At 37.8% G+C, this 14,443-nt stretch overlaps 1 protein-coding gene across 7 annotated transcripts in view; it reads left to right on the forward strand.

The window, feature by feature from the left end:
- akap6 (A kinase (PRKA) anchor protein 6) overlaps positions 1 to 14,443 on the forward strand; it is a 427,053-nt gene that overhangs the window by 176,977 nt on the left and 235,633 nt on the right. For 6 of the 7 annotated variants that reach the window (XR_011351260.1, XR_011351262.1, XM_069916733.1 and 3 more), the window contains 2 exons: positions 3,357 to 3,479; positions 9,582 to 9,678. Coding sequence is in view for 5 of the 7 variants with exons in the window: in XM_069916733.1 (XP_069772834.1) it covers positions 3,357 to 3,479; positions 9,582 to 9,678 (220 nt within the window). In the remaining 2 variants the exon portion in view is untranslated. The remainder of the gene's footprint in view (positions 1 to 3,356; positions 3,480 to 9,581; positions 9,679 to 14,443) is intronic. The other variant, XM_069916736.1, reaches the window with a different exon arrangement.

Genomic DNA, 14,443 nt, shown 5'->3' on the forward strand with positions numbered 1-14,443 from the left:
GATCATATTGAATGGCGGAGCAGGCTCGATGGGCCATTTTTGGCCTACTCCTGTTCCTACTTTCTATGTTTCTATGAGAGAAATGTATACAAAGAAAGAAATGTAAAGAAGCTGATTGCCACTGCACAATATAGAAAAAAGTAAATATTCAGAAATAAATAATATGCAGAAGTAAGAGTCCTAAAATGAGTCTCTGATTGAGTTTGTTGTTTAGGAGTCTGATGGTGGAGGGGTAGCAACTGTTCTTGAACCTGGAGGTACAAGTCTTGCACCCCTATTCCTCTTTCCTGATGGCAGCAGTGAGAGCAGCAGCGTTTCATGCAGATTTTCTCAATGGTGGGGAGAGTTTTGACTGAAATGAACTGGGCTGTGTCACTATCTTTTGCAGAACTATTAGCTCAGAAATATTGGAGCCCCCATACCAGGCTGTGATTCAGCCAGTAACCTCACTTTCCACTATACATTTGTAGAAGTTTCCCAAGGTTTCCGATATTACACCAAACCTCTGCAAACTCTTGAGAAAGAAGAGGTGCTGACATGCTTTCTTCAGGATGACATTTGTATGTTGGGTCCAGGAAAGATTCTGCTAGATAGTGACAACCCCAGGAATTTAAATTTGCTCACCCTCTCCACCAGGCTCCCCCATTGTGGTGGTACACTACCTCTGGACCTGCAGAAGAGCATGGGGAAAAGACAACACCTGGCTGGCTGTCAATCAGCTGACCTGAATAGACCAAGTCTCAGCCGGTCTGGTGTCAATCACCCTCTGAGCCTGAGCTGGCGCTTCGAAGACACTCTCAGAGTTTACAGCAACTCTCCTCACAGCTGGCTCTGTGGAAGTTTATGTCGAATAAAGCCTGTTGTAAAATCTTTAGGTTTTGTGTGTTTGCTTCCGGTCAACAGTGCACCACACCCATACAGCTCTGGTTTTCCCTTCCTAAAGTTCACAATCAGCTCCTTGGTTTTGGTGACATTGAGTGCGAGGTTGTTGTTAGTACATCGTTCAGCCAAATTTTCAGTCTCCCTCCTATATGCTGATTCATCGTTCCTTTTCCTATATCCCTCTACCATGGTATCATCAACAAATTTGGAGATGGTGTTGTTCTCAAACCGAGCCAAACAGTCCTGTGTCAAGCAGGTAGAGAAGGGGGTTAAATGCATCGCCCAGTGTGCGCCAACACTGGTAGTGATTATGGAGGAGATTTTCTTACCAATCTGCACTGTTCGAGGACTGGAGGTGAAGATATCCAGTATCCAATTACACAGTTACACCAGCTAGTGGAAACAATCTCTGTGCTTCTATCTTATCTATTCCTTTCATCATTTCATATGTTTCTATAAGATCCAATAAATATAGTCCTCAGCTACTCGACCTTTTCCTGTAATCTAATCCACTCATTTCCAGAATCAACCTGGTTAACTCTATTGCCTCCAAAACTGATATATCTTTTCTCAAGTAAGGATCCCTGAATTGCACACAATGCTGTAGGTCTGGCGTCACCATGACACCATGAAACAGATTTTTCTGTGTTAACAAACTTGAAAGCGGTCACTGGTAGTTCACTCCATACTGAGCTATATGTGGTTGAGATAACTGTTGTTGCTACAGTAACATTAAAGGAGGGTGAGTATTGACACTTTAGTAGTGGATTAGTCCAAATCGATGTCTTTTTCAAAACATAAGAGAGTACGCACTCTGGTTATTTGGACTCCAGGAAACTGAACTCTGTGGGGTCAGATACCAGTGTAATTTTTTATAAACTGATGTCCACTTGTTGAAATTGGGATAATCACCTGTGGTTAACTCATTGCAGATTTAAAAAAAATTTCTATTGAATAAATTCATAGCTGGTGCCATACAAATGGGATTAAGCTGAAACATAATTCCAAACTAATACAGATAAATACTATTTGTAGCTGATTCTGATCACATTCATTGTATCTGTTGATGAAAGATGTGAAGTGCAGGAACCATATCTCTTTAGACTTAATATTAACAGTCAAGATGTTCAGATAAAAGTGCAATTTCTAAATTTGTGAATTACTCAAAGTTGGGAGAAACATGATCATGGAAGATAAAACAAATTGTGAAAAAAAGGCTTTAACTCTGTAAGGCAGCTTTAATTAGCAAAAGAAAATGAATATAGACAAATTAGATTCATTTTGTAAGAAAAATTAGATGTAAAATTGAAAAGTCTTAGAGGAGAAGAGATCTGGGATTTCAAATATATAAATGACCAAAAATTGTTTTCTCTCCAAGTTTACTAACTTTTCAAATTTTGAGCTATTCTCTGACTTAGAAATGGTACATTTTATTAAAAAAATCAAATTGTTCATAAAAATGGGACCTGTGGGATATTTATTCATATTTTTGACAATTTAGGATCCTTTATTCATTAGAATATCAACATAAATGAAAAATTATGGCCAGGGAGAAGATCCCTATTGCAGAGACAAGCAAACTAAATCAACCAACAGTGAGGAATACTTGCACTTGTTGGTCTGACTGTTAATTCACAGAAAAAGTAACTGGGTTTAAAAGAGGAAACAGTGATGATACAAAATGATATTGGTTCAAAAAGTAATGAGAAATATTTAAAGGGATTAGAGCATCATGGCAAGATAATAATGAACAGGATGGAGAATGAAAGAAATTACAGATTTGGCACCCTCCAACCACTTGTTTTCATTTTCAAATTCACCAGTCGATTATTCAAGACTCCTTTACTGCCATGTAATAATACAGAAAATGTAATATTACATGAAATTTTCTTTTCATAAGGCAGACAAAGAATTGCCATTAGTATTGCCAGTACCTCTTACAGTAAGAGAAAGAGAAGCAAAATTGAGTTCCTTCAGAGGCATTGAGTGTCAATGGATTTGCCTCCAGCTCTTTCACAGCCTCTGCTGCACAGACTCCTGTTTGATCCATTGGCAACCCAAGCTTCAGATCCAAAACTCCAATAAAGTTGGGAAGCCTTCAGCACCCAAAGCCCTTCAGGAGCCCTTTTTGCCCTCAGCACCCTCTCAATTCCAGTTCCGATACCTGGTTCCCATGAACCAGTCTCCAGCAGCCTGCAGCCAGTGTGGTACCATTTTGATTTGTAATGTTTTTAAAAAATTTTCTGCACAGTTATAACTTAATAAATGGCTTCATCAACTTTGATTGCTCCTATAGTCACTTATGCAGAGACCTTTAATAGTAGAAAGCCAACCAAGAGGGGAATGTTTCAATGGCTGACATCACAAATAAGTAAATTGATATTCAGTCAGTATCCTTGTAATTACTGCTGTCCACAAGGATTATAAAGTTTAATAACTGTTATTGCTTCTTAACATTTTCACATTTCTTCCAGGGCTTTGTAAATAAACTTGATGAATTGATTTGCTGGCTGTTTGAAGCCATGGAAACAACAGAAAACTGGATGCCCCCAAAAGCTGACACAAGCAGCCTGAAACTATACTTGGAGACCCATCTGGTATGGCAGAAACTTGCAACTGGTCATTTTGATAGAATTTAGTGAAGAGAATTATCAAATGTATTTGAGACTTAACTCTTCACGACCTTTTGTATTTTAATACTTATTTGTGGAAAGCTCAACTCTGAAACTTTGTTTTGGCTAAAAAGTTACACATGAACCAAATTTTAACCGTTGTTCAAAGTTGACTCCTATGAACAAGCATTTTCTCTGTGATAGATTGAAAAAAAATATTGGTTACTTTTTAAAGTTTATAATTGAAAAATTAGCAATAGGATATTGATGATGAGAGTGCCAGATTGTCATAAAAATCCGAATTTATTCGTCTCCTTTAGGGAAGGAAATCTCCTGCCCTTAGTTAATACATGACTCCAGGTCTACCAATGTGATTTACACCAGTGATATTCTGAGAGTAAGCCATTTAGATCATGGAGTTCACATTAAATATTTATTGGATTGGATGCAACTGAAATGTAACGTCCTTTTCCTGTTACAACACTTAGGTAATAGAAAGGGTGCAAAATATCTTCCAAGAATAGTTCCAGACCTGAGGGATTTTATCTGTTTGGTTAGGCTATAGAAAATATAATTCTTCTCCTTGGATTGAAGAAAATTAAGAAAATATTTGATAGGCATGTATCTCTGCAAGAAATGCACACGATCATGATGTGTTAAGATGGGGCAAATAGAGAAAAGCTGTTCTCATTAGTGGATAGTTCAAGAACCAAGAGGGCATAGATTCACAATAATGAGCAAAAGATGTAGAGAAAATATGAGCAGAATGGAATTCATAATCATTCGGGTGCCTTGCTGTCTTTGATCCTCCGAATTATAGTTAATGACCCCCCCTCCCCTCCCCATTCTCCTTTAGTGAAGGCTCCTATATATGAGCTGGGACTATAGTCGATGTTGAGTTCATGATCATACATGGGAAAAATACTTAAATGGTTTTCAGTTGCCTTCTTCAGTTGCAGGGTTCATACTGGACAGGTAACCCTAGCCATTGATCAGCAGATTCATCTGTCCACCATTTTTATTTTTACAACCATAAATTCCAATTTGTAGAATGCTCTTGCCAAAACCATCCACCATCTGCAATCCATGGCTTCACATGACCCTTATTGGGAGGCTAAACAGGTCCTACACCATGCCCAAGGGTGACCTGTAGGCTATTGGATGGAAGAGCACCTTACACTTCCTTTTGCTGAGCAATTGCACAGTATTGACACCGACACAATGGGATTATGATCTGAAATTCACTGCCTACCTGAGTTAAGCATATTTTTCAAAGAGGAATTGAATGGGCACTTGAAGGAAAATAATTTTCAGGAGCTGTAAGGAAAGAGCAGAGGAATTAGACTGATGAAAATCCACTATTATGAGACAAGTGGTGGGTTAAATAACCCATTTCTGTGGTACTGGTTCTGATATTCTTTGAAAATAAGCAGTTCATATCTCACTAAGAAATATAAAGTAAATGCCCTGATATAATTAATTGAAATTACAACATTGTTCAATATGTTTACTAATGGATGAAACCTTGTGAGTACTTGAATTATACATACAGTAAAATACCCATTATCTGGAATTTAAGCAATCGGCAACCCCAAGCAACCAGCAAAAATAATTGCAGAAAATAAATAGGTTAAAATAAATAAGTTAAAAAAAATGAGAATTTAAAATTGGTGCCACCTAGCAGTTAGTTTGCAAAACATGCAGCATGTAATCTCAAGCAACCGGAAAATTCACTTTTTCAGCATCTACCAAACTCCATGGGTGCCGGGCACCATGGGTTTTACTATATTAGCAAAAGTCCACATTCAGTTCACACTGCATTATAGTCCATTCTTTGGTTTCTTACACTATTCCAACCTCAGCTCAAGGAAGATGATATTATTACTTAACACATTATAACTTAAGGGAAATTGATTTCAACAATTTCAGCTAACCACCCTTTCTAATTTGAACCAGAACTGACCGGTTCTGATGAAAAGCCATTAACTCTGCTTTGCTCTCTCCACAGATGCTGCCTCCCCTAGTTAATAATTCTAAATTTTATTTCAAATTTCAATATCTGCTGTTTTTTGATTTCATTGTTCTTTCTCCTCTTTTTTACTAAATTCCATCTATTAACATCTCCACCAGTCCAATCAACCTTTACCATCCTGTTGCAGATGACATAATCAACACGAGTTATTTAGTCTCTCTTAGTCTTCAACATATCTCAATCCATAAACATAGAAAAGAGGAGCAGGAGAGGCCATTCGGCCCTTTGAGTTTGTTTCACCATTCAATATAATCATTGCCAATCATATATCTTCTGTACCCCATACTTGCTTTCTCTCCATATCTCTTTAACCAGTCAGGGCATATCCAACACCCTTCTGAATATATCTAATGAACTGACCTCAATAACTTTCTAGGGCAGCAAGTTCCACAAATTCATAACTCTCTGAGTGAAAATGTTTTTTCCTTATTTCAGTCCTGAATGGCATACCTCTTATCTTGAGATTGTAACACTTGTTCTGGACTTCCCCAATATTGGCAAAATTCTTCCTGCATCTAACTTGTTTAGTCCTGTCAGAATTTTTTATGTCTCAATGAGATCCCCTCTCATTCTTCTAAACTCAGGTTCATCCACTTTTTCTTCAAACATCAGTCCTGCCATCCCAGGAATCAGTCGGATGAAGTTTTGCTGTACCCCTTCAATAGCAAGAATATCTTTCCTCAAACTAGGATATTAGAAATTGTGCACAGTACTCCAGGTGGGGCCTCACCACAGTTCTAAACAACTGCAATAAAGCCTCCCTGCTTCTATATTCAAAACTTCTTGCGAGAAAAGCCATTTGTCATTTGCTTTCTTCGCCATCAATGACTGATTATTGAATTACTGCTGTGCCTTCCCTTTTCTCACCATTCAGATACTAACATGTCTTTCAATTTTTGCCACCAAAGTGGGTAACTTCATATTTATCAATATTACACTGGATTTGCCATACATTTTCCCCCTCTTCTTACCTGTCCAAATCAAGCTACTTGAGATTTTCCTCACAGCTCGCATTGCCACCCATCATTTGAATCATCAATGTATATTGTAAATCATTGAGTTCTCAGCATTGGGCATGAGTGACTGCCTGCCAATCTGTAAAGGACCATTTATTTCCACTCTCTGCTTCTTTCTTGCCATCTAATTTTCTATCCACATCAATACATTACCTCCAAAACCACGTTCTCTAATTTTACACACCAATCTCTTGTGTGGGGCCTTATCAAAAGTCTTTTGCAAGTCCAAATACACTACTCTAATGGTTATATCCTCAAAAGATTCTAGAGTTGTCAAGCATGATTTCCTTTTCGTAGATCCATGCTGACAGAGACTAATCCTGTTTCTCCTTTCCAAAACTGCAGCATGACACCTTTAATAATTGATTCCAGCATTTTCCCCACCACTGAAATCAGACTAACTGGTCAATAATTCCTTTCTTAAAAAGTGGTGTCATATCAGCAACCCTTTAATCCAAATGAACTGATCTAGAGGATGAAGAATGTTGGAAAATAATCACTGATGCATTCATTATCTCAAGGCCACCTCCTTCAGCCCTAGGGAATGATCATCTTTTAGTGCCATCAATTTGCCTCATACAGTTTCATGACTGATAACAAATTCCATCAATTCCTCCTCTATGCCAGTCCCTTTAATCTTTTGTATTCCTGCAATATTATGTGCATCATCTTTGGTAAAGAAAGAACCAAAGAATTGATTCAATTTGTCTGCCGTTTCCTTGTTTCCAATTATGAATTCCTCTGGTTCTGATTGTGGGGCCAATGTTCCCTCTAATTTTTAGGAGTTAGTGTGCACAAAAATCTTATGTTGTGCAAATTTTTTTCCTGTGACCTAAGACTATGCGCAGTGAATGCTTGTGCAACTATAAACTTGAAATTGTTTAACAATAATTTTGGCACAGCCTTTCTTTCATGGCTAATAAAACTGTTATGGTATGTTTTAATATTATACAAGTATGATTTTATTCTATGAAGTAATGTAAAATATATATAACGACATTATTTTAGGTAACTAGCCTTTTGTGCACACTTCCATTTTCTTTGTGCGCTGGTTGGGAAACAAGTGTACGCGCGCACATACGCACAGCTTAGAAGGAACAGTGCAAAATGCTAACATTTTCTTCTAACCATTGAGTCTCTTTCTCATTTTTCTAGTTCTAATGAAATGCCAACTAATTCTGTTTCCACAGCTGCCTGACCTGCTAAATATTTCAGGCTTTCCTGTTTTTATGACACATCTCTTCTTGACCTGTGCACCAGCATTTAGGATGGCTTCAATCTGCCTCAACAGCATTAGTTCCATTATGTGCAAATATGAGGAAATTAAACAAGCACAGTACAGGTTTGAGAACAGGTTGTACAGCTAGCTCACCATTATAGAATGATGGAAGAATTCAGTGCAATGTAGAAGAGTATAAATGAGTTTAAAAAAGAATAAGTATGTTATTATGGTATTCTCACAAGACAGTTTATACCCAACATTCTGAAATGATTAAATCAAATCTTGAAGGAGCTCTGCATGTCCCTTTTTTCTCTTGTGAATAGAAGTGAACTTTAAGTCTGCAGACACCGTGGATGGACAAACTCAGCAGGTCAAGCAGTGTAGTTTATATAAAGATACAGAACCATTTTGGGCTTGACCCTTTCATCAAGGTTTGAACAAAATGATGGAAGGTGTCTGAACATTTAATGAACTATAATTAGTTTTGTGGACTTTGCTTCAGTTCTGTATCATAGGTATAGACAAAGTGACAATGAATCAAAGTTTTAGAAATATCTATGAATGGTTTTGTTAAAGGAGGTACTCTGAAGTGAGGTCTGCACTGCCAGCAGGCTACCGTTGGCATTCAGCAACATTTACTCTTGTGTTAACACTTTATTATGAAGCCAACATCCAAGTCATTTACTTATTATTTCATGCTGATCTTCTCAGCATTTTCTAACTTGATTATAAGTCAAGCTGTAACTAATTGCCTTGGTCCCTAATTAATTAATCAATCAATCAATCATCAATGCAAGTATCACTTCCATATATTAATTATAATCATTAACAAAAAACCCTGTTGTCATGCATTCAAGACATAAGATTTAGATTCAGCGTAACCACCATTCAATTTAGTTGATAGAATGATAAATATATTAACTAACATAAATGTATCAATTTTAAATATATTTTTAATCCTATTAATTTGCTGGTGGACTCTTATTGCCTGACCAGTTTCTAATTCATGTCAGTTAATATTGTTCTTCAGTTATCTGCTAAGAAGTATTCCATGATCACTTACAGCATGCAAGAAAACTTTTCATGAGAAGCAGGTGCATGTGGGAACAGAATTAGCTGACATTTCATTTGTTTCCTTTTGGTTATCAATGCTCTAATTGAATACACACATTCTTCTACTTTTAATGGCTATGTCAAAATTCTCTCCGTAGGAATTAAGAAGCAGAGTTATGCTCATGTGTGTTCAAATTTATTTAATTTTAACAGTCCTTTGGGAGATAGACCATTGTCATAGCAACAAAACCCTCCTGATGACAGAAGAGAATTCAAGAACAGATTAGAGATTAGGCATAACCAAGACTTGCCTCCATTTCCAATGCCATTTAAACAATAAAATAGCAGCAATGTGCTGCCAATGTAATAATAATTAGTTTATTGGTTTGTATTCAGTGATGGCTTGCCAGATAAATGCGCCTTATACTTTGGAAGCAGACTTTAATTATTGCCGTTGTTAGGTTAGCTAAATTGCACAGGGGCAAAAGTTGGTGTCAGTGTGTTCAGAACTGACAAAGTTCCTTCTCCTCATTCCCGTTCAGTGACCTTGTTTTCATTCCTGGAACCTACATATGTGTTGATATTGGATGATGAGGATCAGTCTCTCCTTATATGATTTGTCTTGGCTTAGAATCGGAGAGCAATTAATTGAGGAAAATCCAGGAAGAACTTTGTATCCAAAACTGAAATGAATATCTTCCTTCAAAGTAGGATAGAACAATGCAAGAAAATTTTATTAATTTCAAATATCCTCATTTTTGCAGAGTTTTAAACTAAATGTAGACAGTCACAGTGCACTTAAAGATGCTGTGGTGGAAGAAGGACAACAGCTTCTGGAGCTTATTGAATCTCATAAATCAGGTAAGATGCTAAAGCAAGTAAAAATGTCACAAAAATTGCTATAATTTATTTATTTATGGAAGACCAACTTAGTGATAATATTTCTGAACTTTGATAGTTTATTGAGACAATTTCAGTGTTTTAGAACCTCTTGCAATGTGGAAGATGAGAAAATCAGGTTCACCCAATTCTACATGGAATTCAACAAGAAAAATCTACAAATGTTGGAGTTTAATGCTTTTCCCAAAAGTGCTGGAGAAACCTAGAAAGATCATACACTATCCATTGCATGTAAAAGGCAATCAATGTTTCAGGTTTGAGCCCTTCATTGGGAATGCCAAGACAAAGCCTGTAATGCTGTCTGCCTTTTACTTCCTATGGATGCTACATGACCTGATGGGTTTCTCTACTAGCCCTTTTGAGTCATGTTCCACATGGAATTTGTTATTTATTTTTCCTGTCAGTATTTTAGCTGTCAAAGCTGTATTAAAAATCACTTTGAATAAATTGGCGAGGATGCGTGAAGCCATTTAATTTAGGTAGTCATGAAGAGATCATGTGGACAAGAATAAAAGTGCAGTACTGCATATGGAACCAAACGTCCCACATTCACCCACATATTTCAGCGAAGACATGAATCCACTTCACATGAACAGCTCCTTGATCTATTTGACTTTTTAAGAAACATACATCTTCTTCTCTTTCACATCTTCTCTATATTTTTCCTTGGAGATTGCTCCTGATGCATCTTACCCTTCCTTGACTGAGCCCACTCTAGTGTCAGTCCCTGGAACATCTCCCCGAATAAGTCATTGCAATCATCTGCACAACCTCCCAATCATCTCCTCAAAACACCTCCAACCTCAGTTGTCTTCATGATTTTATTTTAGCTCTGTGACTTGTATATAGTGGAACATCAATACCTTGGGCAAAACTTTGTGCTTTTGGGTACATAACAATTTCAAGGCTTTTGGTTTTCCCATTGCTTAACTGACGAATGTGCATTCAAAAATGATAGGTTCAACAAACAACCCAACGTTGCAGAGATAGAAGTTTGAGTGGGGACAAATGAAGAGGTGGCTGGTTGAAATCAGTATGTTGTGAAACATGATCTCATCTGTTTGGATAAAGTCACCAGGTAGCAGCATATAGATGAAGAGAAGAAAGATCTAGATAGACATTTGGGAAAATCTTGAGGTACTGGTCCTGGAGAAGAAAGGGAAGATTATGATTGCAAAACCAAATGCAAACAAAAGATGCCACAGTGAACTGGACAATAGAATGGGATGGGAGGAGAATGGTGGACTTTATTAAAGGCTGCAGATACTGTAGATTGTGGATGAAAATAGATGCATTATGATTATGGTCACCGAAGATTCCGAATATTATGTCATTTCAGTGTTGAGGTGTAGTGACTTGGAAGTTGTTGAATACTTAAACCACCATTAATGGCAATAATAGCATACTCTTAATCATACAGCATTAATACTGTTATGGACCATGGATAGTTTTATTTCTGACCAAGGACAGTGATTGTGCAGCGGGAGAAAGGAGCGCGCGCTGTGGAGAACCAGAACAGCGAGCTGTGAGGATGAACAGCTGTGTGAAGCATGAGAATTGCGCACTGAAATTGGTGGGCTCGCTGAGAGTGCGCCCACTGCTGTTCACCCCTTTCCTCCCATCACGAGTGCAGAAGACACACAGTGAGGCGGTTAAACTATCCAGCACGCTGAGGAATGAACTGTCAGCATGTTCACCTAGCAGGTCCAGCTAAAAAGTTGGAGGCCAAACTGCTCTGTTCGTGGGTACCAGCACTGCTGTTCTGACAGCAGATTTTACACTCTGATTCCCAGAGTGTGTGTCCGACCTGTGCTTCTCCAGTCCCCTTTTGAGAAGAGGACTTTGTGTGACAAAAGTCACTTGGTATAACAAAGCCAGGGTTTTGGTGGAGAAGAATTCATGTGAAAGAGGGCCACCTGGTGCAACCCCAAAGAGGGCTTCGTAGGTGTGGACATCATGCTGGTGACTAGAAGGTCATTGTGAGAAACTCCCTTGTGAGAAAACTGGAGGTGATCATTACCACATGAGAAATTAAGTAAAGTTTTTTGTATTCACCTGTCAAGGTCAAAAGTCTGCTCAGTGACAACTTACTTCACGTTCAACTCAAATACCTGTTCACAACTGAAATAAGACATTAAAGCCTGGAAACCAGATTCTGTGGACTCTTCTTTTGATTGACTTAGTTAACAAGACTGACTTGGGGTTTTGTTTTGAGAGTTTAGTTTGGGGCATTTGGTCTTAGACTGTAATAGTCTGAGTATTTTTTGCACATACATACTATAAATATCTATTGTTAGTATATAGTTGCCATGAAGACTTAGGTTTAGGTGTTGAGTTATTGAGATAATTTTATATTATTGACAATTGTTAATAAATTTTGAGTTAAACTTAACCCATCTCTCAATGGCATAACATAAATTGGGGGCTAGTTGTTTGGGATATTTAACAAATTTGGGAAGCTTATTTGTGTATGTGCACAGAAAGAGCACAGAATTTGTAGCTTAGTAATCAATTTATAGAGTCACCCTCTCTGGAATAGTTCTGGAGGGCTAGAAAGCAAGAATTGGTGGCTATTGCCCAAAAATTTGAAACTGTTTTAGTGAAACCACAAATGAAAAAAGTTGGAGATTGGGAGAGAAATTTCAAAGCATTTCATAGCAGAATGAAAATTTGAAAAAGGCATGTTAAAACATTTTCCCAAGAGTCAAACTTCTGAGCAAATACTGAAGAGATTGGAACATGGAACTGGAAATGAAAAGATTAAAAATGGAAGCTGAGGAGAAAAGGTTAGAATGGAGAAGGAAGGGAGAGAAAGGAGAGAAGTGCCATAGATCGACCTCCTGATCTGGTGGGTGGTTTATGACTAGTAGAGAAATTAGGTTAGTTCTACCATTTGATGAAGCTGAATAGATAAATATTTTCAGCATTTTGAGAAGGTAGCTGTGAATTTGAATTGGCCACAAACTCAGTGGTCTCTTATGTTGTAGAGGGTGATTTGGGGAAAAGCTCAACAGGGTTATTCTGCCCTTACCACTGCACAAGCTGCTAATTATGAAAATGTGAAAGAAGCCATACTCAAGACTGATGAAATTAAAGACTGACAGAAGTTCAGGAACTTCAGGAAATCCCCAACCCAATCATACACAGATTTTGCAGTAGAAAAGGTTGTGTTCTTTGACCGGTGATTCACCTCCAGGAACATAATGATTACAATCGATTGTGAGAATTGATAATAATTGAGGAGATTAAAAGATGTGTTCCTGATGATATTAAAACATATTTGAATGAGAAAGAGACAAAAGCTTTGCAGGAATCTGCTAAGCGAGCAAGTGAATATGATTTAACATTTAAGTTTAGATGGATGCCAAGTAAAACTCTCCAAAAATGTCTGAGGGATAATCCGAGTAAGGTGGAAAGTAAACTTGAAAGTAATACTAGAAACAAAGATGAGGGAAGGTGATAAAAGAAAAACCTTCAGGTTCTCTTTGCTACTATTGTAGGAAGGCTGGTCACATGATAGCCAGTTGTCCTGTGTTAAAAAGAAAGAGGGAAAAAAGAGGTAGCATCGAATGCTTGTATTCAAAATGAGAAGAGATATAATAACCAGAGAGGATTCAAATTTATTGATGGGGTTAGGAAAATATTTAAACCTTTTGTGTCAGTTAGAGAAGGATTGAAGCCAGTGCCAGTAAAAATCTTAAAAGATACTGCAGTGGCTCAGTCACTTGAGTTAGATAGTGTCATAGAATTTGGTTAAGAAACTGACATGGGTGAGATAAACTTGATTAGAGGTTTTGGGAATGATACTGAACTGATTCCTTTGCAGAGAATAGTGTTAAACCCAGACTTAGTTAGCGGACCTGTTATAATAGGAGTTAGGGCAAACCTGCCAATGGACGTAGTTTCACTGTTGCTAGTTAAAGACTTGGTGGAGGGTAAGGTTGTCCCTGCAGTGCAATTGCCAGTCAGTGAAATGTCAGAGAAGGACTCTGATATTTACCATCCCTGTGCTATAACAAAGGCGATGTCTAAAAAGATTGTGAGCACAGATAAAACTGTGGAAAAGAATTTAACCTGAAACAAAAGCTGTGATAGTTCAGAACAGGTTTCAAGTAGAACTGACCTGGTAAAGGTTGAGGAATCATCTTTAGTAAATCCCAGCCCAGATAGTAAACTTAAGGGTACTGAGTTTTCATTGTCCAGACAGGAGTTGATAGTCAGACAAAAGGAGGATCCTGATCTCGCTGAAGAACTAAAGAAGGTGTTAGTAGGATATTATGTTAGGGATGGAGTTCTAATGAGGAAATGGAGATCACCTGATGTTCCTGCCAGTGAAGATTGGGCAGTGGTGCAGCAGGTTGTGGCTCCTCGAGCCTGTAGAAATGAAATTATAACTTTGGCTCATAACACACTTTTCAGAGGTCACCTTGGGGTGAAAAAAACATGTAAATAAAATAACCAAATAATTTTATTGGCTGACTGTAAGGAAAGATGTCACACGTTTTTGTAGGATCAGTCACACTTGTCAGATGGTTGGTAAACCTAATCAGGGTTCCCCAGTGGAACCCTTTCAACTGATCCCCACTTTCAGAGAACCATTTTCAAAGATAATTATGGACTGTTGGGGCCCATTGCTGTGAATCTGTATTTATTGACAATCTTGTGTGCAGCTACAAGGTTTCTGGAGGCCATTTCTCTGAGAAATATTAAAGCAAAGGTGATAGCA

Source organism: Narcine bancroftii, chromosome 2 (assembly GCF_036971445.1).
Source record: "Narcine bancroftii isolate sNarBan1 chromosome 2, sNarBan1.hap1, whole genome shotgun sequence".
Taxonomy (NCBI): Eukaryota; Metazoa; Chordata; class Chondrichthyes; order Torpediniformes; family Narcinidae; genus Narcine; species Narcine bancroftii.